At 59.3% G+C, this 27,175-nt stretch overlaps 2 protein-coding genes across 3 annotated transcripts; one reads left to right on the top strand and one right to left on the bottom strand.

Moving 5' to 3' along the window:
* The first annotated feature begins 31 nt into the window (after window positions 1-31).
* SMCR8 (SMCR8-C9orf72 complex subunit) lies at window positions 32-7,912 on the top strand. The gene is made up of 2 exons (XM_006213822.4): window positions 32-2,922; window positions 3,930-7,912. The coding sequence occupies exons 1-2, from the start codon at window positions 560-562 to the stop codon at window positions 4,381-4,383; spliced, it is 2,817 nt and encodes a 938-aa protein (XP_006213884.2). The 5' UTR covers window positions 32-559; the 3' UTR covers window positions 4,384-7,912.
* SHMT1 (serine hydroxymethyltransferase 1) lies at window positions 7,736-26,843 on the bottom strand. Of its 2 annotated transcripts, none has more exons than XM_072938527.1 (12): window positions 26,689-26,843; window positions 21,493-21,607; window positions 20,613-20,758; window positions 16,769-16,884; window positions 16,280-16,440; window positions 13,942-14,023; window positions 13,300-13,512; window positions 12,031-12,147; window positions 11,261-11,383; window positions 9,651-9,767; window positions 9,037-9,147; window positions 7,736-8,778 (listed from the first exon to the last, which is right to left on the bottom strand). In XM_072938527.1, the coding sequence occupies exons 2-12, from the start codon at window positions 21,586-21,588 to the stop codon at window positions 8,606-8,608; spliced, it is 1,455 nt and encodes a 484-aa protein (XP_072794628.1). In that variant the 5' UTR covers window positions 21,589-21,607; window positions 26,689-26,843; the 3' UTR covers window positions 7,736-8,605. The 2 variants fall into 2 exon arrangements, with proteins under 2 accessions (XP_072794628.1, XP_006213885.2); XM_006213823.4 differs by lacking the exon at window positions 26,689-26,843 and adding an exon at window positions 26,456-26,672.
* Between the last annotated feature and the right edge of the window lie 332 nt (window positions 26,844-27,175).

Raw genomic sequence — 27,175 nt, 5'->3', positions numbered from 1 at the left:
CCGCACTCTGGATCGGAAGTCGACGCGGACGCTTCCGGGTCACGCGGTGCGACTCCGCAAGTCATGTGATGCCAAGATGGCGGCGCCGCGGTAGCTTACTCTTGGTTGTTGCGTCCGAGGAGCCTCGACGGTTTCTGTTCTCGGGCCGTCGGGGCCGCCACGCTTGGGTGGTCGTGCGGCGGCCCGTAGCCCCGCGTTGGGCACCCGCTCAGGCTGGGGCTGTTGCCGTCGCGGTGGGTTAGGGGGAGCGCCAGTGACCTCGCTGCAGGTGCTCTGCGCCGGCCGCGGTCGCCGGAGGAGGAGGAGAAGGGCAGCCGGCCTCCCTAGTCTTCCCGATCAGCGGAGTTCATGAGGCCTCCGAGGGCCCTGGAGGACTACAGTTCTGAGGGTCTTCGGGAATTTGAGTCCTCGGGTGTGTGACAGGCAGCTCGTACCCCCGAGGGCGCAAAGAAGACCGCAAGGAGTTTGCTTCCTCCTCCAGAGGCCTGGCTTCCCCGCGTTAGCTACATCCGCATTGTTTCCCACTTCCTCTCAATGCTCTCTCCGTATATCTGGAAATATGATCAGCGCCCCTGACGTGGTGGCCTTCACCAAAGAGGACGAGTACGAGGAGGAGCCTTACAATGAGCCGGCCCTGCCGGAGGAGTACTCCGTGCCACTCTTTCCCTTCGCCAGCCAAGGAGCCAATCCGTGGTCCAAACTGTCCGGGGCCAAGTTCTCTCGGGACTTTATCCTTATTTCCGAGTTCTCTGAGCAGGTGGGACCCCAGCCCTTGCTGACCATCCCCAATGACACCAAAGTTTTTGGTACTTTCGATCTCAATTACTTCTCTTTGCGGATCATGTCTGTGGATTACCAGGCATCCTTCGTGGGCCATCCCCCTGGTTCTGCCTACCCCAAGCTGAACTTCGTGGAGGACTCCAAGGTCGTGTTGGGAGACTCCAAAGAGGGAGCCTTTGCCTATGTGCACCACCTCACCCTGTACGACCTGGAGGCCCGTGGCTTTGTTAGGCCCTTTTGTATGGCTTATATCTCGGCCGACCAGCACAAAATCATGCAGCAGTTCCAGGAGCTTTCGGCTGAATTTTCCAAAGCTTCAGAGTGCTTAAAAACAGGCAACAGGAAGGCATTTGCTGGGGAACTCGAGAAGAAACTGAAAGACTTGGATTACACCAGGACAGTGCTGCACACGGAAACGGAGATCCAGAAGAAAGCCAATGACAAAGGCTTTTACTCCTCTCAGGCCATCGAGAAAGCCAACGAGCTGGCCAGCGTGGAGAAGTCCATCATTGAACACCAGGACTTGCTGAAGCAGATCCGCTCATACCCTCGTCGGAAGTCCAAGGGGTCCGATTTGTGTTCCCGGGAGACAGAGTACACCCAGGACCATCCCAGCCAGGCAGCCACTACCTCTGACCCTGAAGAGTCCGCTGACACAGACCGATACACCTGCAGACCCGCCTACACCCCGAAACTCATCAAAGCGAAGTCCACCAAGTGTTTTGACAAAAAGTTGAAAACCCTGGAGGAGCTCTGTGACACCGACTATTTCACCCAGACACTGGCTCAGCTCAGCCACATTGAGCGCATGTTCAGAGGAGACCTGTGCTACCTCCTGACCAGCCAGATCGACAGAGCCCTCCTGAAGCAGCAGCACGTGACCAACTTTCTCTTTGAAGACTTTGCAGAGGCCGACGACAGGGCGGTAGTGAGACAGGAGAGTGCACCCGCTGAGCCTAGCCAAGATAGGCCACCTTCCAGGTCTCTGGAGAAATGCCCAATTCCCCAGGTGTTAATTAGCGTGGGCTCCTACAGGTCCAGCGTGGAGTCTGTGCTGATCAAGATGGAGCAGGAGCTTGGCGATGAGGAGTACAAGGAAGTGGAGGGAACAGAATCGGGCAGTTTTGACCCCCAGGACAACTTGAACTGCCAGGACATGGACATGAAAGGGAGCATCAGCAGCGGTGAAAGCATTGAGGTTCTGGGCACCGAGAAGGACACCTCTGTGCTGTCCAAGTCTGACAGCCAGGGCAGCCTGACGGTGTCCTTGAGCCCGCAGGTGGTCCGGAGCAAAGCAGTCAGCCACAGAACCATCAGCGAGGACAGTATTGAAGTCCTCAGCACCTGCCCTTCTGAGGCTCTCATCCCTGACGATTTTAAGGCCAGCTACCCAAGTGCCATTAACGAGGAAGAGTCATATGCGGACGACGGCGAGGGAGCCATCCACTTCCAGGTAGGCACCAGCCCGCCAGAGCCAGGGGAGGCCGAGGAGGGCAGCGTGGAAAACACACCGCTGCAGACAGATGCCTCCTGCTGTATCGGGAAGGAGACCGGGGGTTCGCAGGTGCCCCTCTCCCCTCCAGCCCTCACACTCTCTGACGAGGAGGGGGTCGTGAGCACCCCCCCACAGCGCTCCAGGCAGAAGGACCAGGGCTTCCACGTGGACTTCGCCATGGAAAACTCCAACCTTTCTTCCCGAGACCACAGTTCCGAAGGCTTCCCTGCCTATGAGCTAGACCCAAGCCACCTGCTGGCCAGCCGGGACAGCAGCAAGACCAGCCTGGACAACTACTCGGACAGCACCAGCTGTGTGAGCAGCGCCGCCTCCACCAGCTCGGACAGGACGCCCTCCTCCGCTCACCCCACCGGCCCCTCTTCCGAGAGGCATAAGAAGAGGGCCGGCCAGAACGCCTTAAAGTTCATCCGCCAGTACCCCTTTGCCCACCCGGCCATCTACTCCCTACTCAGCGGGAGGACACTTGTGGTGTTGGGGGAGGAAGAGGCCATGGTCAGGAAACTCGTGACAGCATTGTCCATCTTTGTCCCCAACTACGGCTGCTGTGCGAAACCTGTGAAGCACTGGGTCTCCTCTCCGCTGCATATTTCGGATTTTCAGAAGTGGAAGCTTATTGGCCTGCAGAGGTAATTGGTTCCGGGTGGTGGGGATGGGCCCTGGCCAGGTGGAGAGGAGGCTTCCGATGGACGTCCCTCTCAGGGAGGTTCACAGATCGGTGTGAGGGACCCGGAACCAGGAGGCCTGGCTTCCAGGCGGGCCCAGCACCTACCCACTGAGTCGCTTTTGGGAAATCATTCCCCGTCCCGGGCCCACGTCCCGCTCCGTCTCTCGAGGGCTGCAGTTCCTCAGTTAATGCCAGCCCTGGTCTGCGCCCTACTGTGTCAGAATGAATTGGAAGAATTTTTTTAAATCACGGCTGCCCGAGGTCTGCTGGCCTCCTGGTGGGTGAATCGCTGGTCAGCAGCCATTTGCCGAGCTCCTCAGGGTAATCCCTGATCCTCCAGGAGACCTGGTCTAGAGGGTGTTCTTGGGGGCGGCTTCCTGAGGCTGGACACTCCAGCCTCCTTGCCTCGCCGAATGAACTCTGCCTGCCTGCCTCCAACGTGCCGGGCGCAGCATGGGGTATGGTCCTGAGCCGCCCCACTGGTCAGTGGCAGGCTGAGGTGATTGTGCTGTCCTGAGCACAACTCCCTCTGCCTCCACAGTGACCCACGGGGTTGGGACCATTCTCTACCTCACAAATGAGGTTCAGAAGGTAAGGCGCTGGACCAAGGCCAGAGCAGGAAGGCAGAAGAGCAGGGACGGGTTTGGGGCTCAGGGAGGCTGGACGGGTCTGACATCGGCGTGAGCCAGTACAGGAGGGAGGGCGGGTGTTCCGGGCAGAGCAGACAGGCCCTCGATTTTGCGGCCCTGTGGAAAGCTTGGCGTGGCTGCAAGGGAGTCACCGGGAAGCCACAGATGGGGCCTCAGAGGCCAGCAGGAGGCGAGTCGTTGGGGCCTCGTGGGTCTTCCCGGGCTCTCCCCTTGGTCGTGGAGGGTGAGGAGCGTCCGAATGCGGTGATGGGCAGAGAGTGGCTACTGGGCTGGGCTCCCCTCCTGGGCTCCTGCCTCCTGACATGTGTGTGTGTTTCAGAGCCACGTCCCCCGCCGGCACCGGCGCCCTGCACGCCCTGAGCCGCTACAGCCGCTACACGAGCGTCCTGGATCTGGACAGGAAGACGCTGCGCTGCCCCCTGTACAGAGGCACCCTGGTGCCACGGCTGGCAGACCGCCGCACCCACATCCGGCGGGGCAGCACCTACTACATGCATGTGCAGAGCGTGCTCGCCCAGCTGTGCGCCAAGGCCTTCCTCTACACCTTCTGCCACCACCTGCATCTGCCCACCCGCGGCCAGGAGGTGGAGGCGGCAGCCGCCAGCCGCCAGGCCAGCTTCCTGCAGCTGAGCCTGGGCCTGGTGAACGAAGACGTCAAGGTGGTCCAGTACCTGGCCGAGCTGCTGAGGCTGCACTACACACAGGAGCACCCCGGGGCCATTCAGCCCACGCTCAGGTTTGACTACGTCCCCAGCTTTCTGTACAAAATCTGAGGTTGTTCCCGGCCACTATGACCAAGACCTGTGATTCAGAGTCTGGGGAGGAGTGGCATGACCAGCGGGGTCCTCTCAGCCGTGTGGACTTCAGGCAGCAGCAGGGAGGAAACCAAGAGGGCAGCCCTGGGTCCCAGGTGGCTCCGGGGGTCGTGGGGGCTGGCCCCCTGGAGGTGCCTGGAAAGATGGTGACAGTCTCCGCCCCCCGGAGAGGAGCAGCCTGGGGTAGGCGGGGGCTCCCGGCTGCCCAGGGACCGGGAGCCAGGGCAGGATGCCTCGATGGTGCACTGTGGTGCAAGAAGGCGGGGCCGCCTGGGAGGACTGCGTGGGCCGCCGGCCACTCCTCTGAGCACTCGGGACACAGCTATTCACTGAAGGATTTTGTGGAACAGCCATCGCCTTGTTCAGACCCCAGTGGCGCCCTCTGTTCAGCATCACAGAGCAACCATCCCTGGGGGCCCTGAGCAAGTGAGGTGCAGGGAGAAAGTGCAGCCAGGCCCCACGGCCACAGGGAGAGCACAGAGCCCTGTCCCATCCTCGCTTTCTTACCAAGCGCCCTTGGAAGTCGCTCCTGGGGTCAGCAGGAGTGACCAGAGTCCCCATTTGTCAGAACTGCTCTCGGTGGTGGGGAGCCAGGGCCATGAGATGTCCCCCCATGAGAGCTAGGAGGAGCTGGCAGGCTCCCAGCCCTTCCCCCAGCTTTTGTGGCCAGAGTATTTACACCGTACTCTCGGGGAGGGTCTGTAGACGTGCTGGAGCCCAGCAGGGGTCACCCAAGTCCTCACCCACAGCAAACCTTTGCAACCACTTCACTACCTCGAGGGCTCTCATGGGTACGGTGGCAGCTGGATTCTGGTCGGCCTGCTGGGCTATGATTTCCTCCGGGAAGGCTGCATGTGGCCAATTTTGTGATCTGCCTTGGGGAGGCCATGCCGGCCTGGGGTGCACGCAGCTCACAGGAGCTCCCTTGGCCCCCGCTGAGTCCACCTCCCCCTGTGAAGGAGCTGCTCCCCAGTTCACCCACCAGGACCCCCCCACGTCCCCTTCACAGTGACGCTGGTGTGCTGATGGACGGTTTCTTGCAACCTGGGAAACTCCGTACCTTTTTTTCTTAAGCTGTTTTTCTCTAGGGAGAATGCTTAGTACTCCTGCTTTTTAATTTGTTCCCCCAAATTGTGATAAAACAGACCTGAACCAGCCACAGTGGTTGCTCCCAAGCACGTGTGCACCTCTGCGGGGCCTGGGTCCACGTCGGTGGGGTCCTGCCGTCTGCTCCGTGACACAGCACAGTGTCCGGAGGGCGCAGAGAGCCCTGGCGCACTGGGAGGCTTTGCGTTGCGCCACCCGTGCAGCCCTTCCCTGCCTGGGCTTCTGGTCAGGGTCCCCATTCCCGTCGGAGGGTGTGACCGAGCCTGGTCTGTGGCAGCACTGCTGCTTCCGTCTCCTTGGCGTCACATGTTTGTCCGCAGAGGCATCTCCAGGGACGTGCCGGCAGCTTCTGAATGGGCAGCGTGCACCAGCGTGAAGGCTGCCCTCCTGTCACCCACCGTCCAGCTCAGATGCTGCTCTGCTTTCTAAGTAGGGGGCTGGTGGCCGCCTGCTTGGGCTCCAGGGGCACGAGCTTGTGACATCTTGTCTCGGAGGGAAGAACGGCCCTTGGGGCCAAAAGCCCAGATGGAAGCAATGACTGGGCTGCCAGCCCAGACTCCGCAGGTGGCACTGCTCCCCTGGGAAGCTGGAAAAGGCTGAGTCAGGCACACGTCCACTCTGAGGACTTTGTGCGGAAGCTTCGCCTCAGATGGTCAGGAGGCCCCGAGGACGCTGGGGTGAGAGCAGAACAGACTGCCACGGGGTGGCCACAGAGGGCACTCAGGAGCCTCTCTCAGAGCCGTTCCTTCACTGAGTCGAGTCGGCCTCACTGACTAGCGGTTGAATTCCTGCACGGAAATTTTGGTCGAAACCTTAACTTTGCAGTGTGGCAGTTTTGAAGGACTGCTTGATACCCCATGTGCGTCTCCTCAAAGGGGTCCTGCAGGAGGACCAGCCCTGGGCCCACTGGGCAGACAGCCGCCTGGCCCCGCCGCTTTGAGGGCGGGGCCCACCGGAAGCCCCCAGCGCATCTGCAGCCCAGGTGCTGGGCCGGCAGCGGGCCACTGTCCCCGGGAGTCTTCACTGCAGGTTTTCCTCACGTCACAGGCCAGCAAGCGTCTGAACACTTCAAACCCTCGCAGACAGCAGAGGACCTGTGCCCCTTGTTACTTCCTTCCATCCTGAGGGTTGCGCTGAAGGCGTAGGCACCCAAGTTTTGAGGTTTGTTCCACTTCCTGCCCTCCCCCCTCTGAAAGCAGGTCCAGGTAAGGCCAGGTCAAGAAGAGCCCGCTCGGACGAGCGATTCTGCAGCGGTGACCTCCAGCTTAGAGATCAGCCAAACCCTTCACAGCACCCGGGTCCTAGGGCCTTGCTCCTTGAGTGGAACCCGGGTTTTAGAAGCAGACTTTCCCCGATGCACTGCACCGGCTGAAGTTACACACGGTGCACCAGGGACCGGAAATAAGCCGTGAATGGCTCTCCTGTCTTCCCCACCTAGTTTTAATTGTTTCGGACCAGTTGCTATGTTCACAGTGTCATAGGCTTCACACCTAAACAAGCAACAGTCCCACTTCAGGTCCTCCGAGGGCCGGTGGCTCCTGCCCAGGCCAGGGCCCCGCAGCTCGCACCCCTGGAGACCACTCAGCCTGGAGGCCGGCGCCTGCACGCGTGCTGCCCACTCCTGCCAGCGCCGGGCGCGTGCCCCTATCTCCCGGCCTCCTGTTGCCCGCTGGCCAGCTTCGCACACTGCTGCCGTGCTGTCTGCACAGGTGGCGGCCCTCCTCGGCCCTCGGGGGTGCCAGTCCCCCAAGCCAGCGATCACATTTTACCTGCTGTCTTCCTAGAGGCTCAAGAAAGTGCCTTGGTTCGTGCTTTGAGGCAAACCAGTGAGCGTTCTGGCTTTTCCCCAGCACTCATAGACACTGGCCACACTGGACTCTTCAAGGGAGAGATGGCACCAACAGACTGAGAAAGGAGCGGCTGATGGGGCCTCAGCACACCCAGCTTTCCTGAGCCCGTCCCCCTGCGTGCCAGCCGCCTCTGGCCCTGCGGTTATGGTTGGGGTGTGGCCGTGGCGGGCGGGGGGCTGGGAGCGCTTTGTAGTGAATTAAGCTGCTGGTTTGTGCCCGGCCTCCTGGGAGTGACTGTTTGGCTCCGGGGCTCCCACCCGGCAAGGCTCCAGCGAGGAGCAAGGCCCACAGCGCCAGGCACAGCTACGCCGGACTTTGACCAGAGGAATGCCAGAAAGGTGGTGTGAGGAGAGTACTTTTAAAGAAATTAATTTATTTGAGTTAAGCTATTTTTGAAACACAAAAGTCAGTTGTATTTTTTAAAGCTATCATTCTTGTAGATGTTCCGTGGTTAAAATTTGTGCATATTACAAATGGTCGTCTGTTTTGCACTTCAGCTTTGTGAAAAATAAATTTCTGTGGGAAGGTGACGTCTGGCTTCCCAACTACAGAGGAGGTAGGGGTGGGCACCTCACACTGGGCAGGAAGGCCCCAGCTGACGTGCACAGAGGATGGGAACTAGGTTCCCCCGGCTCGCCCACCTGTCTTGGGGTCTGGGGCAGGGGACTACATGTGTCCCCAGGTGCGGAGAGAGGGACTCCCAGCGAGCTGGGTGGCACCTGGAATAGACTTTGTAACTTAGGATTCAGATCAAAGGCACATGGCAGAAGGGTCAGGACTTTCCTGCCTCGACTGCAACGGTTGTTAATTCAGCCCCCCTTTGGGGAACAGCTGTCAACGGGCAGCTTTTACAAGCTCGACTTTGTTCCTTATCTGCCGTGGCGAGTCTGGAGGAAGCCCAGGGACTCTTAAGAGCAGAGTGAGTAAAATTACTGGAACCTTCCCAGTAGCTCTGCTCTGCTCTACGGTCTAGATAATTAAGATTGAATGGCTAAATTGTATTTCATTTTTCCAGAGTAACCATATATATGTAGCAGTGAGAAAGTGAGGTTCAAATTTAAACTCCCTAATAACTTGTCCCAGAATTACTAACAATGAGCCTTAAATTTTGACTTGTGAAGACGGTAACGTAGCAAAGTCCAAAAAAAGCCTCTCGGAGGACTGGAGGGAGCCGACCATCCGTGTGGGGCCCCAGAACGGCACTGGGCCCTCAGACGTCAGCTCTAGAAGTCAGGCAGGCCGGGCAGAGGAAAGAGGGAGGCAAAGCTCTCCACCTCTGCCCGGAGAGCCCCCAGGGCCCGCCGGTGCGCCTCTTCCCCCGCCAGCTTCTCCGTGAACTCCTTCAGGGTGGCCCTGCCTCCCACGGCATCCTGGATTTGCAGGGTCAGTTGTATCCCTGTGTAGGCAGGAGACAAGCCAGTCCCCGGACCCTCCTGCCTGCGTGCCCTCGGCACTCCCCCAGACCTGCTTCCTAGATGCCCCTCACATGGGCAGGATGAGCCGCCACCCCAGACCCCACGGTTTGCAGTGACGGTTCTGGCCTGGCCCAGCGCTCGGCCTGGAGCAGGGCCGTCCTCCAGTCCAGCCGCTCGGTCCTGAGTGGGGCCCTGCATACACGACCCGGCATAGCCAGCATCCACACCCCTCCCCTTACCTTTGTGAATAAACTGGGCGACTTTTCGGAAATCTTCTTCTAAAAGTCCCCGGGACGTCAGCGCAGGAGTCCCCAGCCGCAGCCCGCTGGGCCGCAGTGCACTTTTGTCACCTACAAGAGTAACAGGCCATCTGGGCCTCAGCCATCTCACCACTGCCCACCATGCGCCAGGAAGGGGCACTTGGGCCAAAGGTACAGCCGGTCCCGCTGCGGGCAGGAGCAGGCCTGCGTGGGCTGCTCTACTTCAGACAGTAAGGAAGTCACCCTCTGCCATGCAGATCCTGTTCTGTCGATGAGGCCAGCGTCTATCCAGGTTCGAGGTGCGTTGCCCGCATCTTACTTGCAACCCACTGAGAAATCTAGCCAGTTTTCCAGAGGCAGCCGCCTCACCTTCAGGTGCCCTCTCACCTCTGAGCACTTGACCTCAGCCTCCTCTCTCCACCACTGAGGGTCAGAGCCGCATGGGAGGGGGCAGCTGGGAGAGCCACGGCCCAGCTGCCGTCCACTGTGAGGTCTGCCCCAGATCATCTGATGCCTGTCCCCAGAGCCATGTCACCATCGGCCAAGAGGAGCGCTGACGGAAAGGCATGGAAGAGAGGACCAAGGAGGCCCACCTGGGCAGGTGTTCTTGTTGCAAGCGATGGAACAGGCTTCCAGCACCTTCTCGGCCCTGCCGCCATCCGTGCCTTTGGATCGGAGGTCCACGAGGATCAGATGGTTGTCAGAACCACCTGGAAACCGGGTTGGACATGTGGGAATACAGAATCTCCTCCAAAGAAACTGGGGTGGGGTGCAGGGGGCTACACCAGATGAGGTGAGGAAGGTGACCCCCAGCACGCGTCCTGGAAGGCTTCCATCACCTGCTAATGACCAGGTGCCCCAGGGCCTGAGAGTCAGAGAGGAAGGAGTAGTTCAAAAAGGGTACCTGGGGAAGTGGATGGGCCGTGAGGCTGAGGGAAAGCGGCCAGCCCAGGCCGCCCACCGCCACCTGCCCACACGCCAGGAGCCAGGCAGTGCCTGGGAGCCTGTCGGGGTAACAGCACCACTTGAGAATGTCCCCCACTGCCTCTAAACTGATCCTCAAGGCTCCCTCCATGGCGGCCTCAGAGCGGCAGGCAGTGGGCATTCCAGGGGGTAACCACCGCGGACGTAGGGGGGCACTGCCAGCCCGCGGCGTGTTTTATCCCTCATCCCGCGAGGGTGATGGTATCTTCATAGTGGTGCAGATGAGGGTGCAGAAGGTACAGGAACTTTCTAGAATGGCCAGAGGCCATCCAGGAATCTTCCGAGCACCTGACCTTCACTTTGAACTCCCGCTATCCCAGGCATTGCCTCGGGTGACAGCTGCAACTTGAGAGGTGCACGTGGGCTGAGCCGACCTGGCTCTGGACCCACCGTACACCCTCAGCCACGAGGCTTTGGTCAGGCAGCTCAGCGCTTGGGGACCTCAGGCGGCCATTTGCAAAATAAGACCAATAACTTGCAAGGCTGTCGTGAGGTGAGTGAGGTCGTGCAGACAGCGCTTGGCCAGAGCCGGGCACGACGCGGGGTCCACCACCTCTGCTTCCGCCGCCCATGGCGTGGGCCCCAGGGAGCAGCGCCGGCTGCCAGGGCTGCTGCGTGGCGCCCGCAGCGAGACAGAGCTTGGCCTGCGTCCCTGGGACACTAAGCCTGCTTCCCAAACCAGCATTCCCTGGGTGCTGGTTAGAGACACGCACCCTCCCCCGCACACGGGGCCACCCAGGGCCAGTGGACTGAGACGGCACTGCTGCCAGGGAAACGCTGCCCTAACTGTGACCTGTGGGGACCCCCAGGTCGGGCCTCACCTGAGAAGCCCACCTCACTCGGGGTCACTCAGGTCCCCGTCCAGTGTTGCACCTGACCCGAGGTGGCTGCGGACACTCCGAGGGACAGAGTTCTCCTGCCCCTGCCCCCCACCGCTGCGCTGTGACTGCTGGTGCCTGACTCGCCCTCCTCGGGGGGCCCTTTCAGAAAGCTGGCCGATGACGGTGGTCCCACAGGTGGGGACAGAGGGCAGCCACCATCACCCTTGTCTGTAGTCCAGCCACGGAGGTATTGTGCACGGAAGGGGGCCGAGGGCCTCGCTGACGCCTCTGAGGTGGTCCCGACTCCCCTGTGGCTGCAGCCACACCCCGACAGAATGGGTGAGGCTCACGCAGCCCCAGGGAGTAGGGCTGCCTCCCGGGCTGGGTCCCTGTCGTACCTGTGACCACCTTGTAGCCCAGTCCCATCAAAGCCTCGGCCAGCGCCCTGCAGTTGGCCACCAACTGGCGCTGGTAGACTCTGAATTCCGGAGTCATGGCCTGCTTCAGAGCCACGGCGACCCCTGGGAGGGAGGGATAAGACGTCAGGACAGGGTCCAAAGGCAGAAACACTCAGTTTCATCCAGCCTCCTTGCTTCCCAAGGTCACCGAGGGGGTGGGTGACACTCCCTCCCAGGTGACGTATTTTAGCCCTGCAGTCACCCGGCTCCACCTCCAGCGCGAAGTCTATGCTGGTGCAGTTACCACAGGGGAGCTGTCCCCAGCATGGACCTCACATCCTTGTTAAGCCCAGTGGGTGTGAGGGACACAGCCACCCCCTGCTGCTGCTCAGATGCCCAGTCACGCAGCGTGCGCTCCACTCATCTGCTGCCTTGTTCTGTCCCCAGGGCAGCTTGAAGGGGCACAGACGATGGAGGAGGAGGCAGAGCGCATGCCGAGTCCCAGCACAGGAGCCCGGTCTGTGTGGAAGGGCTGGAAGGGGGCCCACCCACTGCCCAGAGTTCCCTGCTCTGTTGTCAGGCCCTTCCTCGTGGCTTCCCAGGGGCGCTGCACAGGAGGCCTGGCCCCACCCAGTGCAAGAGCTGCCCCTCTCTGTTCCTTCTCTCCCTGGTAGCGTCTCCAACACGGGAAGCGGGCCACGGGGCAAGCCACACGGGAGGCCCACTGGAGTGCGCGGGCCGGGGCTCCAGCTGGGCGGGCAACACGTTACCAGCGATGGCGTGGTTGTGGGGGCCACCCTGCAGGCCTGGGAACACAGCGGAGTTGATGAGCAGCTCCAGGTTGTACTGAGTCTCTCTGCCTGTCTTGGGATCCACGCTGCGCACTCCTGGGTGAAGGGAGACGTCAGACGTCCGCCCCCGCTGTCCCCCGCCTGGGTTTCCTCCTCCCTGGACTTAGACCCAGCCGGGCCCCCCCCTCCTAGAGGCGAGGCCGGTCAGAAACTCTGCAGAGCAGACGGGGCACCGGCTTCTGGAGGGTGGACCACCGTCCACGGACGAAAGGACAAACTTCTCCCTCCTCTGAGGCTGGAACAGACTACACCAGGGCATGCTTCCTCAGAGGAGCGCCCAAGAGGGTAGCCTTCCCCGGGGACGCCCTCCAAGGAGGCGGGGAAGGAGCTTCCTTTCCGAGAAGAAGATAATGCACCAGCCTCTCTGCCGTGAGCCAGGGCTTCCCCTAGGGCATCACTTAATCCTCACTTCGGCCAGCGGCCAGCCGGAGGGGCGGGTACTGTTACAAGGCCCTTGCTCAGCAGGTGAGGAGACGGCACAGAGAGGCTGTGTGGCTGGCCCAGGGTCACACAGAGCATCTGGGGCGAGGCTGCCTGCCTCAGAAGCCGTAACCCAGCTAAGGAAGGGCCCCGAGAAGCCAAGCGGGCAACAGGGCCTGGGTGAGGAGACCCCGCGGGGGATGAAGAGAAATCGGTCACCAGGGGCTACTCCCTCCCTGACGCTAGGCTGCTGGGCCCCGGGGCCCTCAGCTCTGGAGTGGGACTCCCAGGGAAGGGGAGCACCACACGCGAGCTGAGCTGTTGCTGGAAGGAGAAATTCCTCACTAAGTGACACCGTGGTAGAGATCTGCACCTCAGCATCTCACAGTCTGACTACTGTGGATCCTTCTCTGGGAGAAACATGCTGTAGTAAGTTCCCCGGAACAACGCCGCGCCGCGGGGCCGCCCAGAGCCCCCGGCCACCTGCGCACACCTTCCTGTCACCCTGCGGGGTCCTCTCGTGGGGAGGAAAGGTGGCACAGGACGCCGGCACCAGCACGATGTCCCTCCTCCTCCTCCCTACCCAGGGCCCAGGGGGCTGCGCTCAGGGCTTCCTTCCAGATCCCTTCCCTGAGGCCTGTTGCTGCCCCTGCCAAGGAGCTCTTGAAGGGACCCCAACACCCCCGGGGTCCCTGGTCAGTCTCCCTGGCTCCCTCGATGGAGTGTGAGCCCCGCGGAGGAGGGCCCCGCCCACACCCAGCAGCCCACCTTTCCTGTAGAAGATCATGCCGGCGCGGCAGCCCCTCAGGGTCTTGTGTGTGGTGGTGGACACCACGTGGCAGTGCTCAAAGGGGGAGGGCACCACGCCGGCCGCCACCAGCCCGCTGATGTGCGCCATGTCGGCCATGAGATACGCCCCATTGTCGTCTGCGATCTTCCGCAGCCGGGCGTAGTCCAGGTTCCGGGAATAGCAGCTGGTTCCTGAGGCGGCAGAGGTGACACGGGTGAGAGCCACTCACGGCCAGCGGCTGGCTCAAGCACAGGGCTGCCTTGGGTGGGCGCATTTGCAAGCTGGTCTGTCCCCCTGAGACCTCCGAGAACAGAAAGGAGGGACCCCTGCAAAACGTCTCTGTGCAAAGGCGACTCTGCTCTGCCCCAGGTCACGTAGTTGGGGGGTCCCCAGCCGTTACACCCTAACTAGTCGGTTAACACGTCCAGATGCTTCTCAAGAGCAGCCTAGACCCACTGTGGCAAACGGGACACTTGTCCTGAGACGAAAGGATGCACTTAGACCCCAGCAGCTCAGCGCCCACAGCAGAGACCAGCAGGGAGCGAGGGTGGTGTGGGGGCAGGGCCAGGTCCTCGATCTGTATGAGGCACGGGGTCTGCTGAGTGCTGCGCGCTTCTCACCTGCGATGATCAGCTTCGGGTGGAAGAGGCGGGCGTTCTCCTCCAGCTGGTCATAGTTGATGTAGCCGGTGTCCGGGTTCACCTGCAGGATGTCATGGAGACTGCGGCCCTGGCTGCTTCCCCCAGCTGCACCAGCCGTCCTCCCGCCCGGACCCCAAGCCACCAAGGACAGGGGGCCTCCCTCCACCTGCCCAAAGCTGCTGGCTCCCCTCGGCACGAAACCAGAGGAGACAAGCCCGATGGGGACCAGAGGGCGAGGCGGTGCACACGTGGTAAGACAACTGGCCCAGGTGCCGGGTCCCGGGGAAGGGGCCCTGCTCCTGCCCCACTGCTGAGTAAGCCAGGGCAGATAGCACACGACACACATGTGGTGCCAGGGTGCCGCCACCCCACACCACTTCTGGTCCAGGCTTGACGAGGCAAGAAGAAGCAGAATCACAGGGACCTGAAGGCACACCAACACCGAATGTACACCTGTGTGGGCCAGATGCCGGCGTGAGCCCTGAGACCCCGTGAGTGGACACAGGGCCCCGGATACGGGCTCAAAAAACAGAAGTCAGCTATGTTTGTGCACGTAAGCAGCGAAAAGGGGAAAATGAAATTCCAACAATGTATTGCACTAGTCTCAAAACCTGCAAACTGCTGAACAAAAGACGTGCAAGACCTCTGCACAGAGCACCACTGAGAGCAATTTAAACACACCTAGAAAGTGACGTAATGAAGGCACATGTGTGTGCACGGGACAGACAAGCTGGTGGACAGAACAGCCCAGACGCAGAGGCCCCTGTGCTACAGACCACCCGCTGGGGGCATGGGGCCACTGCAGGGAGGGAGGTCTTTGGGAAACGGCACTTGGCCAGGTGGCCGCCCACCTGGAAGCAAACATCACCTGGACACCAACCCCACCCAACACTCAGAAGCCCATCCCCAGTGGACCACAGATCCACCTGCAGCGTGTGGAACACAAAACCTCTCCTCCTCTCTTTTCTGGAAACACGTTTCTTAGTAAGTTCAGTTAATTGAAGTCGTGTTACAGCACATGTGCCGGTGATGTAAACAACCTAGGGGTCATCGTGGGGAAACGTTAGGGGCATGGGGCTCCCGGGGAGGAGGTGTGAGAAGCCCCATGTGCTGAAGCCCCTGCCCAGGGAGGGGGTGAGGGTCCAGGTTTGGGGGGCACCCTTTCCACATGGGAAAGTGCCCACAACTCAGCACAGTTAACCCAGGCTTGTGTGCAAGGCTGCAGGGGCTGGGACACCGTCTGGACAGGCTGCAGGGCTGTCTGGCATCTGGTTTGGGGCTCTGTTTGCAGGCCGTGAACTGGTCTGAACTTGGCAAAGAAACTGGTGACTTTATGACAAATCAGCAGCTGGGGGCGTGCACGGGGCTGAGCACGCACAGGTCCTGGGTTCAATCCCAGCCTCCCTGCTAATCAAGCAAGAAAGTAAACCTGGTTACCACTCCCTAAAAACCGGGGTAAGTTAAAATTTAAAAAAGAGATTAAAAAAAGAAAATCAACAGCTGACCCACTGTAAAAAAAAATGGATGTAGTTCTAAAACTTTTTAAAAAGACATAATCACCCCCCAAACCTGCTACTCCCTCCCTCCACATTTTGCTTTGTAAACTTGCAGGATTTTTTTTTAAAGGTTTTAGTTTTTGATCTTGAAAACTCAGCAATAAGAGGGGAGGGTACAGCTCAGGGGTAGAGCATGTAGTCAGCGTGCGCGAGGTCCTGGGCGCCATCCCCAGTCCCTCCATTAAGTAAATAAATAAACCTAATTACCTCCCCCCTCAAAAATAAAGTAAAACTTTTTTTAAAAAAGGAAAAGAAAAATTCAGCAATGAAACAGCTCCTGGAAGGATTCCCAGGCATCTGTAACAAACTGTGGAGGGCCTGGGGTGGGGGCCAGGGGAGGGCACAGAAGGTTCGAGGTGCTGTTTCTCCCCAGACAGAGGAAATGCCTGGCCCTGGTGGGCCAGCTGCCAGAGGGTGAGGGTCCCTCGGGCAGCACAGGGGCCAGGCGGGGACACAGCCAGGTGGGCAGAGGAAGGGCCGCGGCGGCTGCGGCTGGAGGCCAGTCAGGTCTGTGTCCTCCCCCCGACCACCAAGGCTGGTGCCCACTGTGCCCCCGTGCGCCTCCCCATGCCTCAGCTCGGCCCCTGGCACTCCGTCCCCGGCGTGCCCCAAATGCCTGAGGAGACCCCAGGGCAGGGAACTGACCAGCAGTGAAGGGGCCCCTGAGGGGCCCCGGGAGCCACACTGCTTATCCCCAGGGCCCAGCCAGCCCTGCAGGCCCCTGAGGAAGGGGCCCCTGAGCCACGGAGAGACGCTCTCACCTTGTAGGGCATAGACTCGAAAAAGATGGACGTGGCGGAGATCTTCTTCTTGTCCGTCATGAACCCATGGGTCAGGTGGCCCCCGTCAGGCAGGTCCAGGCCCATGATGCGGCCGTGGGGCTCTACCAGCGCGGTGTACACGGCGAAGTTCGCGGGGGAGCCTGGAGCGGGCGGAGCGGAGGCAGCGCCGTCACTCCCGCCCACGGGGCAGCAGCAGGACCGGGGCGGCCAGGGCAGGCCCGGCCGCCTCGCCCCACGCCCCACGCCCCGGCCCCCAGGCGCCCCGGCTCCACACCCTTGAGGGAGCGGAGGGGACATTCAGAGATGGGGGCTGCCGGGGGGTGCGCACGTGCAGCTGGGGCAACAGGGCAAGACCCCAGGCCCCCGGGGCTGAGCTCACAGTCATTTATGGGGCATCCTCTTCAGGACTCAGCGCGGTGTCCGCCAGCCGCGGGAGGCGGCAGGAAGGCGCTGCCGGGCCCGCCTTACCTGAGTAGGGCTGGACGTTGACGCCCCAGCACCGGGGGTCCAGCCCATAGAGCTGCAGCGCTCGCTTCTGACAGAGGACCTCCAGCTCGTCGATGAACTCAGTCCCGCCGTAGTACCTGCGGGAAGGCGGGGACGTGGCCCACCGCGACCCAGCCTCCGTGCTCAGGGCAGAGGCCAGAAGCTTTGGGGGGGCCAAAGCGCACGGGCCGGACCGCGCACCTGGTCCCACCGGACACCCTGTCAGTGCCCAGCAGCCACGCCTCCCGACTGGAACGACGTCCTGACATTGCTCCCGGGACAGACCTGAGGATGCCGTCACTGTGCAGCAGGCCAGTCACAGCTCTGACCCCTTGTCCAGGCGCCCAGGGGAGTCAACCCACAGGAGAGGGCGGAATGGTGTTTGCCAGGGGCTGGGGGGGGGTTACTGGGATTTTTTTAGCATTTCTCATAAAATTGTATTTTTTGTTTAATAGTTATATATCTAAATTTACCACATTTTAAAAAATTATTAGTATTCTAATAGTCATGGCATTCCTGATCCAGAAGAAGTTAACACTTAGGCCTTGTGGCCACGAAACGCTTTAAACGTTTTTACCCTATACACATTTTTTGATTATAGTTAAAAAAAAACACGTAACAGAAAATTTGCCATCTTAACCATTTGAAGCTCAGCAGTGCTACAGCGACAGGTACAGTCACGCCGTTGTGTAAAAGTCTCCAGAGCTTTTTCGTCTTGCAAAACAGAAGCTCCGTGCCAGCAAACTCCTCACCACTCCCCACCACTCTCTCTTCTGCTCGGACAACTCCAGGTACCTCATTTAAGAGGAATCACAGTCTTTGTCTTCTGGGGACGGGCTGATTTCATTTAGCACAATGTCCTCAAGGCTGACCTATGTTGGAGTGTGTTCAGGACTTCCTTCCTTTTTAAGGCTGCAGGATGTTCTGCTGATGGACAGACCACATTTTGTTTATCTATTCACCACCACGGACATGTGGCTGCTGTGAGTAACACTGCAATGAGCATGGGTGTGCAAATATGCGTTTGAGGTCTGGCTTTCAACTCTACTGGACAGACACCTGGAAGTGGGATTGCGGGATCATACGGTCATTCTATTTTAAGTTTTTGAGGGACCATGCAGCCCACAGGGGCTGCACCAGTTTTCATCCCCGCCAGCAGTGCACAGGGTTCCAGTTTCTCCCCATCCCCATCCACACGGGTCCTTTTCTGTTTTCTCATCATCCTAGCGGGTGTGAGGTGTTGTCTCATCGTGAGTCTCATCTGCTTTTCCCTGATGGTCAGTGATGAACGTCTTTTGTGTGCTGCTGGCCGGAGTGGCATTCATTGGGGACAGAGCTCTGTCTCTGCAAGACGAGAAAGCTCTGGACACGGAGGGCAGTGAAACTCGCACAGATCGTGAGTCTGCTTAATGCCGTGGAACTCGGCACTTAGAATGGGACCTGTTGTGTTAAGCAGATTTTACCGCAATAAAGAAGAGAGGGGCATGAGAGGTCTTCACCCACAACTTGTCCAGCACCAGGTGTGTGGGGTTTTCCTCACACCAGCCAGTTCTGACAGTCCCTGCCGTCCTGCCGCTCACTCCAACTCCGACCGAGCTCCGCGGAGTTAGCGCCAGACCCACAGGTGAGGGGCTCAGCCCCACGGGGGCCCTCCCTCAGAGGCCGGTCCACGAGTACCAGGTCCCCGGGTGACCCGCCCTTCCGTGTGACAGGCTCGGGGGGCCCAGGACACCCCTCTCGGGTCGGTACCCTCTGGAACTGCTCACAGAACTCAGGGAGGTGGGGGGTGCTTTACTTGCTAATGCTGGTTAATCATAAAGGACACAACTCAGACCAGTGCAAGAGATGCTCTGGGCAGAGGATAGGGGGCTGGGAGCTTCCGTGCCCCCCCGGGCACCGCCCTCCCTGCACCCCGATGTGTTCACCGAACCCCACTGCTTAGGTTTTTGTGGAGGTTTTGTTGTGAGGTGTGACTGATAAAATCACCGGCCGGTGTGACTAACTCAGCCTCCAGCCCTGTCATTCAGCCACCAGCCTCCACCCTGAAGCCACCAAGGGTCACCACCTGAACACATACTCAGGTTTGGACGAAAGGGCTCATTATGAGCCAAGATGCTCGAGGGAGTTGGAAGCTGTGTCTGGAACGGGACAAAGACCAACCCCTCCTAGGATTTACAATACCCAGGGGCTCCACTGAGTTGCACAACTTACTTCAGTGCATTGAACAGCGTGGACGTGAAACCTTAATACGACTGTGATAAAAAAGTAAAAACAAGAAGTTTGCTTTTCCATTTGTATCTGGCAGTCACTGAGGCTAGATCAATAATTCTTTCAAACTCTGACCACTAATAACATTCCCAAAGATAAACTGCCCATTACTGAGAAAATACGAAAGTGGGAACGGGTACAATCACCTTTAAAAACTCTTTTAACGTGAATAAAGGAATTAATTATCTACGCACCTATTTAAGTTTTTAATGACAGTCTTATTTGGTTCAGGGAGGTAAGTGAAAACCACAGAACAAGTCTTGCAACCGGCAGTTCCCTTCTGCCTCGTGTCCTCGGCTCCATGGCCCCCTCGGCTGTCCCGTAACCCCCCACTCTACCCCACCGCGGGCCTGTGAGTGACATTCTGTTCTGGGCAAGGGATTCGGAAGCCTGGTTCCAGCCTGGGATCCAAGCCACACTCCTCAGGTCGACCTCACCTACAACGAGCAAGTGCCCCTCACTCGTGTCACTGTCACGGAAACAGAGCCAGGGTTGGGGTGCCACTGGTGGTTCTGGCGCCCTCAGCCTCTGCACCTCACCTCTCCAGGGGCACCAAAGCATTTCCTACAAGATCAGCTAGAAATGCCAGAACCTTCGGTACAGCCTGGGGCTTGGAGTATATGTGTGGTTTTTCCAACAACAGCCAAGTCTCGGACACCAGACTGGGTGTCTGGATTCCATTCGGTTCTGACCCTGACCACCAGAGTCAGCGCGAACCCCCAGGCTGAGGGCTCAGGCCCACAGGCTGCCCCACTTCAGATGCCAGGAGAAGGCCCCCGGTCACCAGGCGCCCGCAGGGCTATCCAAGTCGGCTGCAGACTCTGGGGTCCCGGCACCCGCCCGGGTTGGGTAATTCACTGAAACGCAGAACAGTGCCTTCCCTGTTACTACTGGTCCATCACAAAGGACTCGACTTGGGACCAGCTCAACGGACGAGACACACGGGGCAAGGTTTGGGGGGCGTGTGACCCTACAACCGACCCTTCCGGCCTCCCCTCCCCTCCCAGGAGGCTGGGCTGGGTGTGAGGGGGCTGAAACTTCTGACTCAGTGTATGTAGGAAACTCAGTACAGAATGGCACTCGACTCCAAGGCAACCCTTCCTTTTCTGTGTAAAACCTTATGTCAAATTCTGTGATCACTTTTGCCTGAGGATGACTGTGAAAAACAAAAATGAATGACTTCATGGCTCTCAGGGTGAAGGAGGTGACCGAAATCACCAAGCAACTCAATCCAACCTTTAAAAGGCAGGCACGGTTTCCAGAGCCATGGGTTATGTTCACTCCGGAGTCGCTCTTGGTACCGATTCCACCGCTCGCACAGCAGCAACCTTCCATGGCCTCGCTAAGAGCAGCCGCACCCTCCTTCTGGCCTGGCTGTTATGCCAGAAAGCCCCGGGGGGCTGTCCAAGTGGCCCAGGACCCCTGCCCCGAGAGCAGCAGCACCGCCCCCACCCTGGGAATCAGAGGGGAGCGCGTGGGAGAGCCGGGGGCCTGGCCGGTTCCCAGAGCGCCTGCGGGTTCAGCCCCTCGCTTCGCCGCGTCAGAGGACACCACCTACCTCTGGCCGGGGTACCCCTCCGAGTACTTGTTATTTAAGCAAGAACCCAGGGCCTCCAGGACAGCTCGGCTGGCAAAGTTCTCCGAGGCGATCAGCTCCAGCCCGACCCGCTGCCGGCGGCTCTCCTTCCTGATGATGTTGTAGACCTGGCGAGAGGGAGACCGGCGCTGAGCACCTGCACGCTTTATTTCAACGCTTTGCTCCGACGGAGGCAGTCACCGAGGACGGAGACGAGACACTCAGAGGCGCCCATCCTGCCCCTCGGAGGGGAGCGCCACCCGGACGACCAGACCAAGACGGCCCCACAGCCCCGAAGTGGGGTGGGGGGAGTCTTCCTTGAGATTTCAGCCTCTGGTAAGGAACTGACAGAAGAAAGTGAATTAAGGGAAACAAAGTGACTGGCGGGAAGACGCTCTTTAAACCACGTGTCTCACGAAGCTTGAAAACTGCGGACCGTCCTGGTATTTTCATGCCTACGAATTTCACCAGGTTTTCCCTCCGTGAACCTCGCTCCTTGCTCCTCTTCCTTAAAATAAAAGGCGGACAGACAAGCCCACAGAGACAGGAGGCAGCCCAGTGGCTGCCCAGGGCTAGCATCTGGGGGATGGATGGGGGTGACTGCTAGTGGGTTTGAGGTTTCCTTTCAGAGGGATGAAAAATGTTCTAAAAGAGACTGTGCGCACACTGCAAACCACTGAGCCGCGTGTTTTAGATGAGTGTCCTGTGTGGTAAGTGCACTCACTTACCTCACGTACAAAGCGGCAACAAAAACGCATTAATAAAAGATGCTTCTAGACATACTCCTCTGACCTGTGAGGAAGGGTCAAACCTCAGCGCCCAAGCCCTCCCCCTTTCCTCCGGAGACAACCCACAGCCCCACCTCCTCGTCGCTGTCCTTCAGGGGCTGTGCCAGCATCTTGCTGTGCGAGGACCACAGGTCGGCATCCCAGGGGGCCCCGTTGACTGGAGTCACCATCGTGCTGCTCCGAAGGTGCCTAAAAACGGGAAACTTCCAACATTAAACTCAGTCAAAGCTCATTGCATCGCCACCTGCTGGTCCCTGTGTTGCTGAAGTACAGACACGTGTTAGCCATGTGCTCAGACCCGCTCGGAGGCCGCGAGGACACAGAGCCACCTGTGAACCGCCGGGTCCCTGCGGAGCGTGAGGCCCAGCCCAGCCCCCAGGCAGCCTGGCATCCCCCTTCCCAGGTGAACTCCTGGCTGCGGCCCCCACTAAGCCAGGTTCCCTGAAGGCAAGGACTGAGGGCAACTTCCCTCAGTGCCCGGCACAGCCACACAGGAAGCATCTTAGCTGAGGGCTATGGACTCAGACCCCCACCCGCGCTCTACAGACCCAGCATCCGGGCGGCCAGGGCGGCAGGTACAGCACGTGCTGGCCCGAGCCCCAGCCCGCCACCAGGACCACAGGGCAGATGCGCAGGCCTGCACCTGTCATCACTAAAGTACAGCGGACTGGAAGTGCGTGTTTAGCATACATTCCTCCGAAGAACGAGAATGTGTGCCCAGTGGCGTTTCTGCTACTGTGAAAGCTTCAGTTTTGCTGAAGCTGACTCCTTCAGTTGACCGTCGGCAGCTTTTCACAGCTTTTTGCATTGGCTGAGTTTTCATTTCAAGCTCATTCCCCGGACAACGACTTACAAGGCCGTTCCCGGCGGTGGGACTGGGAACCCCAAGTGGGCCACCAGCCCGAGCCCGCCTTCCTGAGGCTTCCGGGGAGACAGACGAGCGAGAAACAGGGCAAGTGCCCTGACGGAGGATGGGCAACCGAGGAAGGTGCACGAAGACAAGAGCTGTGGGCAGGGCTCACTCTGGACGCCCAGCAGAGAAAGGGCCGGTCCTGGCGAGGGAGCCCGCCTCCCTGCAGCACTGGAGATAAGAAGCATGTATACTGGTCTCCGCTCCTAAAAATGTCATGACTTCCTGGGTGACGGGAGTGTCACCTGTTCTAATGAGGTGACTCCGGGGTGCTTCCTGGACGGCAGCCGTCACCAGGAGGACCAGGCCGTGACGAGAAGCTGGAATTGGCAGCCCCCTGCCCACAGCTCCTCCAGAGAGGACAGAGGGCTGGGAATGGAGTCAACGGTCCATCTTGCCTGCATCAGGGGGCCTCCACGAGACCCCAGCAGCACGGGGTGCGGGGCGTCCAGGTGGGCGAGCACGTCCACCCTGACAGGTGACGCAGCCCAGCTCCACGGGGGCCCCCCAGACCTCGCCGCGTGCACCCGTGCCCTCTATCACACCCTTAACAAACCGGGGAGCAGAAGAAAGTGCTGCCCTGAGCTCTGCGAGCTGCTCCAGACAACGCGCGGATCCGGGGACGTCGCGGGAGCCTCCTGTTTGCAGTCAAGACGGACAGACGTCGTGGGTCAGCTGGGGACCCAGTACTTGCGACTGGCATGTGAAGGAGGGGGTGGTGCCGTCTGTGGGACTGAACACCCGACCTGCGGGGTCTGTGCTAGGCCTGGTTCCGGCCAGAATTGCAGAGCACCCAGCTGGAGTCGCAGAACTGCTGGGGGAAGGAAACCCACCCGTCTGGTGTCAGAAGTCAGGGGAGTTAAGGGGAGACACAGCGGGAAGAGGGCGGTTTTTCCCACACAGGTGCACAAATATGTCATTAAACAAAACAGCCCAACAGTCCCAAACCACAGCGGTCCTCCTTAATCTCTGGTGGAGCTAGTGAAAAGAAACTGCCGGTAATCTTTAACCAGGAAATTCCTAACTGGGGCTTTCAGAGCAGCTGTGATTTCAACACAAGCACAGCGTGATCAGGAGCACAGCAACTCCTGCAAAATGCAAACCAGCAGTAAGTGCCAGGACTCAAAGGCCACCGTGTGGGGGCCCCGTCCACAGCCCTTCAGAGCTGGAGAGACATGTGAGTGGTCTGGGCGCCCTGCCCACCGCTTCCTCGAACTCAAGAATGGCCAACACACGATGGGTGGCCAACCCACAGGAGAGACACCAGAGCCTAAATAAGCCCTCTGGTCCTAGGATCTCAAAGAGAAAAGCTGCTTTTAAGTTCTGACTGCTCAAGGTTAAGAGGCTTCAAAGGCGATAAGCAACACAGAGCAAGTATTTCTCAACCACCAAATAACTAAAGTTCATTTGGAACCCCCCCGGGACAGTCAGGTCTACAATCATTCCGTGAAAAGCACACAGGTCCACTGGGCTCTGGAAAAACAAGGCCTCTGCCTCCACCTGTGTCTCACTCGGTCCACCTGCTGCCCTTTGCCCTCACTGCAAATCCTCTCCATTCCCCCCTGGGCGGGAGTCCCCTCTGCCAGCCACAGGGTCACCCTGCTCTCGCTGCCACCCCGCGGAGTTTTCCCCCTGTGTCCTCAGACCAAGTCAGCCTCCCACAGAATCTAATCCACGGTCAAATCCACACCCAACTTGAATCCTAAGCTTTTTTTAAAGCATGGAAGAAGTTTCAATTCTTTATTCAAACAAGGAGTTCAAAGTTCTTTTGTCTCGTTCCGCTTAAGTCAGTTACATCTATTACAGACACAATCTATCATATCTGTTAAGTCAGCCGAATCCATTACATCCTGGGGAACCTGAATTACAGTAAGACAGACAAAGATCCTCAGCCTGTGCTTAAGATCAAAGGGAAGCTCGTCATTTTTCGCTAATGCTGTATTTAGGGAAGACATTTAGCACCTTTTCTCAGTGCCTGGAGGTTGGCTGGAAAACAGTACGCACTGAACTTCTCACCTTTTCTATGAACTATGATAAAATATACATAACATAAAATTTAGCATTTTAACCATGATTAAGTTGCACAATTCAGGGACACTAAGTACACTCACATGATCAACCATCCCCGCCACCCACCTCCAGAACTTCTTCACCTTTTCATCTTCTCAAACTGAGACTCCATCCCCAGTGAACACTCTCCATTCCCTCCTCCAGCCCTGGGGAAACAGCTGTTCTATTTTCTGCCTCTACGATTTTGACCATTTCAGGTACCTCACGTGAATGAAATCACACAGTATTTGTCCTTCAGTGTCTGGCTTACTCGCTTGGCATAATGTCTTTAAAGTTCATCAGTGTTGGAGCACGTGTCAGAACCTCCTTCCTTTTTAAGGCTGGTTAACATTCCACTGCATGAACAGACCACATTGTGTCCATCCTTTGCTGACACTCGGGCTGCTCTCACCTCTTGGCTATTGGGAGGAAAGCCGCTATGAACCTGGGGGCACAGATGCCAAGTCCCTGCTTCCAGTTCTTCTGGGTGCAGACCCGGGAGTGGAATTGCTGGGCCAGACCGGAATTCTATGTTTAATTCAAAATAAGCGTTTGATGTTTCGGAGCTTTACTTCACTGCTGTTAGGCTACAATGGGTTCATTCATCCCTTCAGCGAATACTCACGAGTAACTTCTCTGTCCCAGGCACTGAGCTAGGACAAGACACAGGCCCTGCTCTTCGGAGAAACAGGCTATCGAAAAGTAAACGAGAAACACACGAGATAATAATACGTGGGTGAAAAAAAAATAATACGTGGGTGGCAGGCATCTCTAGACCGGACATGAACCGTGCCCCAGCTGAGATCTGAACAGTGGGAAGAGATGCAGGGCAAGAGCAAGCGCCAAGTGCGAAGGCCCTGAAGTGGGAAGTTTGACTTGTCCAGGGTCGGAAGTCAGGGAAAACACCGAGGCACAGGAGATGCGATGCGAGGGCCTGGGGCGAGCATGGGTGGGAGAACGGGTTCTCACCTTGAAGGCATGTATTCTGCAAGTTTCAAACTGTGTTCCAGAAACTTTGGCCTTAGGTTATTTCTCAGTCCATCTGTTTAAGAACTAACCGAAACTAACAACTAGACACACCCACGTAGAGAAAAGGACCGAGTTACCTTAAGCAAGAGCAGGCAGACCTCTCACAGGCCCGGCTGGACCCCTCCCCTTCCCCATGTCCCAGCAGTGAAGCCCACTGCAGGGCCAGCCTGCGGGGTTCAGTCTCCCCTCCCTACTTCCCGGTGTGCGGCCCCGGCTGCTGACACCTCTGTTTTTTCAGTCTTCTTATAAATGGCACAGAGATGAGGACTGCTCTGAGCTGGGCGGGCACTAGACGAGGTGCCAGGCGTGGAGCACCAGATAAGGGGCAGGCACAGGGGAGCTGCTCGGAGCTCAGCAGCTCCTATGCTGTTAGAGAAGTCTGGAGACCTTGGGGCCATGTTTATTACCATTCAGTAACCCCCGCTGAACACCCCAGGGAGCCACAGCTCACTCCTTAACACTGCCGGTGCTTCTGCTGGGCAAGTATCACTCCCGTGCAGCACCATCCTCACCCCAATTCCAGGGAAACAGATCCGCTACGTGAATTCACTTGCCAGGGTTCCCAGCCTCCCCAAGCCCCCAGATCTTCCCTGGGCCTCTGTCCACAAGTGGAGCCAGCCAGGAGCCTCCCGAGGCAACTGCTGTGTGCCTGTCTCACACACATGCTGTGTCTCCTGCTTTCCAGAGGAGGTCACCGAGGCTCAGAAGCCAAGTGGCCTAGTCATAGAACCGTCGGAGTCCTTTAGTTCCGAAGCCCTTCTCCGTGACACTGCCCTAAATAAAAGCACAGTCTCCTATCTCCACTGCATGTTCCTTCAGGTAAAAAATTTTGATTCCATAAGAACCTGAACTGGTGTTTCCAGTCGGCCACCTCTGCCCGACCCAGGCACATGTTTGTTTTGGCCTCCGCTGACCAAGGATCCTTCAACGTCCTGGAGCTCGACGCACAGGCACCGGGCCCAGAGCCCCACAGGACAGCGCCTGTCTCCGAGGGCGGGCGAGGGAGAGCGGAGGACAGGCGCAGCTCGGCCCTCCTCTCCGAGCCTCACCTTCCTCGCCTGCGAAGTGGGCTACCAGACGGCACTCGAGCCCGGCTCGGCCGTGAGGATCCTGGGGCGAGGAGGGGCGCTGCGCTGACGCCTGCAACGCTGCACGAGGAGAGGCCGGGGGCACCGCGGCCGCTCGCAGCTGCAGCCGAGGCCGAGGCGCCGCTCTGCACGCACCCGCCTGGACCCGCGGCCGCGCGCTCAGCCCAGGCGCTGGCAAGGCGCCCCGCGCTCACCTGGTCCCGCTTCTCGGAGCCGCGAGGAGCGCGCAGCGCCGACGCCTCGACTCCCGCGCTGCCGCCGGCGACACTGGAGTCCGAGAGCCGCCGCCACGTGACCCGCGCGCCAGGCCCGCACCGGGGCCGGGCGCGCACCGCCCCGGCCCATCCCCATCCCACCCCCGCCCCCGGGGCGCCCCGTCCAAGCGCGCCTCCCGCCGAGCCCCGCCCCCGGGGGCGCGCGCGCGCTGCTGGCCGGACCCCGCCCAGCTCGGCCGCGCGGGGCCGCGCGCACCTGCGCCAGGGGCCCCGGGGGCGGCCCGCCGGGGCTGCGGGCCGGGGGGCGGGCCTTGCCCGGAGACGACGGGCTAAAGGTGAGTGGTGTAGCGTACGCCTAACTTCTGCGTTGTCCCAGTACAGGTTAGCAGAGTGGTTACTTGAGTGGGACAAGCGTGGGTCCCAACTCCGACACTGTTACTCTGTGCGTGTGGAGTCCTGTACCAGT

Source organism: Vicugna pacos, chromosome 16, assembly GCF_048564905.1.
Source record: "Vicugna pacos chromosome 16, VicPac4, whole genome shotgun sequence".
NCBI classification, from domain to species: Eukaryota; Metazoa; Chordata; class Mammalia; order Artiodactyla; family Camelidae; genus Vicugna; species Vicugna pacos.
The sequence above is the reverse complement of the archived record's forward strand: the minus strand, read 5'-3'. Positions and strand labels throughout refer to the sequence as shown.